Source organism: Gekko japonicus, unplaced genomic scaffold (genome assembly GCF_001447785.1).
Source record: "Gekko japonicus isolate JY-2015 unplaced genomic scaffold, Gekko_japonicus_V1.1 scaffold5705, whole genome shotgun sequence".
NCBI classification, from domain to species: Eukaryota; Metazoa; Chordata; class Lepidosauria; order Squamata; family Gekkonidae; genus Gekko; species Gekko japonicus.
In genome coordinates, this window is record NW_015159890.1 from 7,119 (window position 1) to 14,028 (window position 6,910).

At 53.0% G+C, this 6,910-nt stretch overlaps 1 protein-coding gene across 1 annotated transcript in view; it reads right to left on the bottom strand.

The window, feature by feature from the left end:
* Positions 1–376: 376 nt before the first annotated feature.
* The window catches only part of ACAA1 (acetyl-CoA acyltransferase 1), a gene marked incomplete at its 5' end in the record, with an annotated part of 21,257 nt that continues 14,723 nt past the window's right edge, over positions 377–6,910 (bottom strand). The window contains 5 exons of the mRNA XM_015408330.1: positions 377–831; positions 1,202–1,347; positions 3,480–3,535; positions 5,407–5,586; positions 6,168–6,358. Of these exons, the coding sequence (XP_015263816.1) occupies positions 756–831; positions 1,202–1,347; positions 3,480–3,535; positions 5,407–5,586; positions 6,168–6,358 (649 nt within the window). The remainder of the gene's footprint in view (positions 832–1,201; positions 1,348–3,479; positions 3,536–5,406; positions 5,587–6,167; positions 6,359–6,910) is intronic.

Below are 6,910 nucleotides of genomic sequence, written 5' to 3' on the forward strand. Positions count from 1 at the left end.
TGGGTTAGTGTGAGCTAGCTCAGTGTTTTAGCCTCCGGCTCATACGTTTTTGTCCTTGCTCGGGAAGGAGGGCTCCAGAGCAAACTGATTCATGTAGCAGCCAAATCGCTCGCTCACAACTTTAATGCCAGTCCCTTAGAAAGTGGGATTTTTGCTCACAGGACTCCACAGCTTAGAGGGAGCACTGTCGGGTGCCGGTGCCGAAGATCAGTTCCCATTAGAAAATTTATTTATTTATTTATGTCCTGCCTTTCTTTCCAAAGGGGACCCAAAGCCGCTTACGTTGCTCTCCTCGCCTCCGTTTCCTCCTCACAACAATCCTGTGAGGTAGGTTAGGCTGAGGGCGTGTGACTGGCCCAAGGTCACCCAGTGGGCTCCCACGACAGAGTAGGGATTCAAACCTGCGTTTCCCAGACCCTCATCCGACACTTTAACCACTACGCCCGACACAGTATGCCCATCACCAACCGTAAACAGGGCACCTAACACGTTACAGCCCGCAGGACGAGATTCTTCCGGGGAACCAAGGACACAAGCTGATTGGTCGCCATGCTGGACAGAGGCCGGGCCTCTGCCTGGCAGGGCCATGAATCACCAAGAGCAGAAAGACAGTGCAAGAAGGGGGTGGGGTGGGATGCGCTCCGCCCACAGGCTGTACTTTTTAGCATCTTTTCATTGGATGGGTTCCTGAAGCCGGGGCACCGGGACCACTGGCGGGTGGCTGCAGGCCACTCCAGGAGTTAGGCCGCTGCACGTCAGTTGCCCGGGTACTCAAACACCGCCGCCGCTCCCATGCCGGTCCCGATGCACATGGAGACCACTCCGTAGCCTCTGCAACGGGAAAGGAGGTACATGAAAACTTCCATTCTGGGATTGTTTTTTTTCCTTTGCCGTTTAAACGGATGCTTACGGGGGATGGTAGCTCGAACAAAAGGAGGATGGGGGAAACCTAGAGCTAACAAAGATGTTTCTCTGCTTCCTCCGAAGCTCCCATCTGCACTGGCAAGAAATCAAGTTTTGGGATACTCAACCCCCCCCCCCCCCCGGTTTCTGCAGCAGAGAAACCAAAAAGCAATTTCCCAATCTGCTCAGCACTCCCAGAGCCTTCTACGCAAGTGCAGGCAAACAATCAAGCACTTTCTAGTTTCTCTCTCTCTCGCACACACTTCTGTCTTAACGATGCGGACCATCCAACGCTCACCTCTTCCCCCTCCGCTTCAGCTCGTTCAGCAGAGTGACGACCTGTCGAGCTCCGGTGCAGCCCAGGGGGTGCCCCAAGGCGATGGCGCCACCGAGGGGGTTGACCTTCTCCGGGGGGATGCCCAGCTTCTCCACGCAGTACACGGCCTGCGGGGGGACACCACAAATTGAGAGCACTGTGTCAGGCACGCCTTCCTTGGCCAGTGCCCCAAACAACTTGAACGCGGACCTTCTGACGACTCCAGGCAGTGTTAGTGTTTCACAATTTAAATCCTAAGTAGTACAGCAGTTTTATAGAGCTTCCAGATAGAATCATAAGAGTTGGAAGGGACCTCCAGGGTCATCTAGTCCAACCCCCTGCACAATGCAGGGAATTCACTAATACCTCCCTCCCCCCCACACACAAACCCAGTGACTGCTGTCCCACGCCCAGAAGGTGACAAAAAACCTCTAGGATCTCTGTCCCATGGCCAGGTCGGAAGCCGGACTCGAAGGGGTCTAATATGGAGGCGTCATCCAAAAAACCCTGCAGCTGGTTCGCTACTGCCTTCTCAATTCACTTGTCCAAATAGGGCAAGTTGGATACCGGTCGGTGATTAGCCAATTCAGCTGGATCAGATGTTGGCTTTTTTAAAGGGGTGGGTGGGTGGACCACTGCCTCCTTTAGAGCACTAGGGAACAGCCCCTCTAAAGGGGACTTGTTGACGATCTCCCTTAGTGCCCCTCGCAACCCACCACGGCCAGCCTTAATCAGCCATGATGGGCACGGATCAAGGCCACAGGTGGTTGGGCGAACCCATGAGGGTAATCTGTCGACCTTTTCTAGGCTGCGTGGACCGAAATAATCCAGAACTTGACCAGAAGACGCGCATGGAGCCTCGAGTTCCGTCACTGTCTCAACCGTGGCGGGAAGGTCGTGGCAGAGCGATAAGACTTTATCTGCGAAATCGCTCGTAAAAGCCTCGCAGCCGGTTTCCAATTCTGTATCGTTTGGTCTGCCCTGCGGCAGAGTAGTCAGAGACCGAATTGTTCTAAATAATTGGGCCAGGCAAGAGCACATAGATGCCATCGTAGCCGCGTAGCAGGGCTATTTTGGGGCAGGAACGCACAGGAACGGAGTTCCGGCCGACTCCCAAGTTGGCCACGCCCAGCAGGAACTCATTAGCATAATAGGCCACACGCAACAGCAGAAACTCATTCGGATTGGCTACAATTAGGGGTGTGTGGCCTAACATGCAAAGGAGTTCCTGCTACAAAAAAGCCCTGGGTTTTGACAACAAACAAGGTACACAGAGTAAGAAGCAAAAGGTGGGTGTGGCTGGATGACCACACTTCTGGTAACATGGGGGTGCGGCTTAATATGCTAATGAGTGGTGCAGTCAGGGGTGTGGCCTAATATGCTAATGGGTTCCTGATTCTGGGTGTGACCTATCATGATAATGAGTTCCTGCTGGGCTTTTTCTACAAAAAGAGCCCTGCCGCATAGTATTCTTTTTTCGCGGCCTTAACTGCCATCTCATAGGATCTCATAAACGTCCCATAAGATGCTCTTGACGCTTCGTCCCGAGCATGTCGCCACTGTCTCTCTAGTCGTCTAAGCTCCTGCTTCATCAACCTCAGCTCCTGCGTAGACCATGGAGCGAGTTTTGAGCGGGGACGCAGAAGATGCTGGGGAGCGATCTCGTCAACGGCTGCCGAGAGTTTTGCCAGTCCTCGACAAGCTCATCCAATGAGCTGCCAGGGGTCATCGGATCCCACAGGGCCATTCGGAACGCACCGGGTCCTTTTGGCTCTGTGGGCGAACTAAAATATGTTCACTGCCCAAACAGGGTCGGGATGGCACATTCACGCGGGCCTTCAGAACATGGTGGTCCAACCATGGAATGGCCATAGCCGTAATCCAGTTCACTGTAACCCCCGCCACAAAGATCCCTTTTGAAGCCGTCCATGCTTGTAGCACCCACCACTTCCTGTGGCAGTGAATTCCATGTGTTAATCACTCTTTGGGTGAAGAAGTACTTCCTTTTATCCGTTCTAACCCGACCGCTCTGCAGTTTCATGGAGTGCCCACTGGAGTGCGCTCTGCAGTTTCATGGAGTGTTTCAATCCTTCTGCTCACAACGTTTCAAAAGGAAGCTATGGAGGACAGGCCCTTTGTGGAACATGCGTGTCCAGTGGGAGATTCAACCCACTGAGTTCCTCTGCTGGGACAATTCGAAAGAGAAACCGTGCACCCTTGGCAGAGAACGAAGAACACAAACAGGGCAGGTGCCTCTCACCTGACTGGCAAAGGCTTCGTTGATTTCAAAGATGTCGATATCCTTCACAGTCAGACCTGAACATGAGGGAGAGAGGTTGAGCTCTTCCAACAAGCTTACAATACAAATCATAATACATCCAACACCTGAACTAAATTCATTGCGTGCTGTGCATTAAATCTTGATTACAGTCTTTGTATAACTGGTGCACACAAATCTCTCACACAGTGTCTCTCTTGGCTAATCACCCTAACCACGAGAAATGGCTGTGTTAACGGTTGGGATAAATCATCAGCGCAGCAAAACCTCCTAATGCCCATCTGCAGCAGGAAGCCTTTTCTGGCTCGAGACGGAAAGCCAGGATCCTTCTGTCACACAACTAGTTCCGGGAACCCTAAATCAGGTTTGCTTCTCATTTGCCCATGGCTAAACGACCTGGCAGGGAACCAGCTACACATATCTGTTCACACCACACGCGCACACATGGGTTGGTGGTGCGCCCGCCAGCGAGCTGTGGCACCTGAGCTCACACCAAGCGACTCACGGCTCATCCGCACACTCAAGACCAAATTGTTGCTTGGGGGGATCTGCCAATTGTTGCTTGGGTGGATCTGCCTTTGGGGAGCCCAGCACACCTGCGGATCCCCAGAGACCTACGCTAACCACAGAGGCCACCAATGGCAAGCCATGGCAAGCCACCTCTCTCTGAACCATCTCTTCCCTTGGAACCTCTCCGGGCCTGCGCAAGTAAACTGCGACCCGAGGGCACCTTCCTCTCTCATACTTGGGACAGCTGCGATACTTGGCTTCAGAGTAAGTGGTAAGGCTGCAGGGACACACGGCTGATGCCCTGGAAAGTACCACTACGTCCCAGCAACCATGGCACAAATACAGTGTTACAGGCGCCAAGGAAGGAGTGAAGAGACATCTATCACGTTCCCTCCCTGGTATCACAACCAGTGTTCCCTCTAAGCTGAGTTAGTGTGAGCTAGCTCACAGTTTTTTAGCCTCCAGCTCACACATTTTTGCCTTCGCTCAGGGAGGATGGCCCCAGAACAAACTAGTTTATGCAGCAGCCAAATCTCTCACTCACAACTTCAATGGCAGCAGCTCACAAAGTAGAGTTTTTGCTCACAGGACTCCACAGCTTAGAGGAAACATTGATCACAACAGCCAAAAAGGGAAGAAGAGAGGGTGCCAGCGCGGCAGCCAGAAGAGAAGCAGGATGCGAGATCTTCTGCCTAGATTAAGATGTCAGCCAAGAAGGTGACACGATCGAGGTTTATAAGATTGTGCACAGGATAGACCAGGTAGAGAAAGAAGTCCTTTTCTCCCTTTCTCACAAGACAAGAACTTCTTGTGGGCACTCCATGAAATTGCTGAGCAGTCGGGTTAAAACGGATAAAAGGAAGTCCTTCTTCACCCAAAGGGTGATGAACACCTGGAATTCACTGCCACAGGAGGTGGCGGTGGCTACAAGCACGGACAGCTTCAACAGGGAATTGGATAAGCATATGGAGCAGAGGTCCATCAGTGGCTCTTGGCCACAAGGTATAGATAGGAACTACGGTGGCGGTGGCTACAAGCATGGACGGCTTCAAGAGGGAACTGGATAAACATCTGGAGCAGAGGTCCATCAGTGGCTATTAGCCACAAGGTATAGATAGGAACTCTCAGGCTGGAGCAAGTGAAGTTCTGTGTTCTTGGCGCTTGGGGGGGGGGACAACAGTGGGAGGGCTTCTGGTGTCCTGGCCCCACTGGTGGACCTCCTGATGGCCCCTGGTACTTTTGGCCACTGTGTGACAGAGTGCTGGACTGGATGGGCCATTGGCCTGATCCAACATTGGCTTATCTTATGTTCTTAAGAACTCGGAGCCGCTGTGCCCGCCCTGGTATCAAATATAAGACTACAGATGTGCCTTCCCATCACACTTAAGCCCGTTCTTACCAGCCTTTTCCAGGGCAACCGGAATGGCATAGGCTGGCCCGATGCCCATGATGTCGGGTGGGACTCCAACCACGGCGTAAGACCTCAGCACGCCCAGGACAGGAAGGCCCATCTGGGACGCTCGGGAGCGTCTGGCCAGGAGAACAGCAGCGGCACCGTCACTCACCTGGCTGGAATTACCTGTGGGAAAAAAGGTTTCGCACAATAGTCTATTGGGCCGGCCGGCCGACAAACAAGGGGGAAACGGGCAACACAAAGAAAACGGCTTGGTTCGGCTGCTGTCCAGCCGGGCAGACGTGCAATACGACCAAAATCCATTCACAGACCTTGGCAGGCCAACCATCTGCGTGATCCGCACTGGGAGGTGGCACACGATGCTTCCATCTCTGACTTAAGATTCTAGCAGGAACTGTTGACAGCTTGCCAGAGTGGGGCTGCCTGCAGCCGTGAGGTCGCCTGTATCCAATTCGTGCTTAACGAATGACGACAGCCGCAGAGGTTGCCGGGAGCGGCCCGTCCATCAAGTGCTTCCTCATTTTTTTATTTATTTGTTTTATTAAATTTTAAAATTGTTAAAACTTTATCCCGACGTCCCCCGTAGGATATATTGCCTTCTCTGCCCACCGACTTCCCGCCACCCCAAACTGGCATCCGTGTCACCAGTCTGCAGAACACGAGAAACGGAACTGAGAGGGAGTGCAAAAAGCGCCCTCTCTTTAGCCAGGTGCCCCCCTGGGGCTTCACCCCCTGCCCGTTCTCACCAGCGGTGGTGGTACCATCCTCTTTGAAGGCCGGCTTCAGCTTCGCCAGCCCTTCCAGCGTGGTGCCCGGCCGGATCCCTTCGTCCTGGAGTACCGTGACCGTCTGCTCCTTGCCCTGGTCGTTCGTGATGGTGGTCGTTACGGGAACGATCTCGTTTTTAAACCACCCCATCTGCTGGGCTCGGGCTGCTCTGGAAGCACGGCATTTAAAAAAGAGAGAGCCCTCTGAGTATCAGTCTACTAAGCACAGAGTGAAGCCACTGAAACAGCAGACTCGGTAAAGAGCCTGTGCTCCCTCCACACAGACATCGCACCCTCTCCCAAGATGTCTTTTCCCACAGATATGGAGACAGGTTAAAGCGCTTGGGGCTCTTTAGCTGAAACGACGGCTGAGGGGTGACATCATCGAGGTTTATAAGATTATGCATGGATAGAAGAGGTTGAGAAAGAAGGACTTTTCTCCCTTCCTCACAATACAAGAACTCCTTGTGGCACTCCATGAAATTGCTGAGCAGTTGGGTTAGAATGGATAAAAGGAAGTCCTTCTTCACCCAAAGAGTGATTAACACATGGAATTCACTGCCACAGGAGGTGGCGGCGGCTACAAGCACGGACAGCTTCAACAGGGAACTGGATAAGCATATGGAGCAGAGGTCCATCAGTGGCTCTTGGCCACAAGGTATAGGTAGGAACTCTCAGTCTGGGGCAAGTGATGCTCTGTCTTCTTGGTGCTTGGGGGGGGG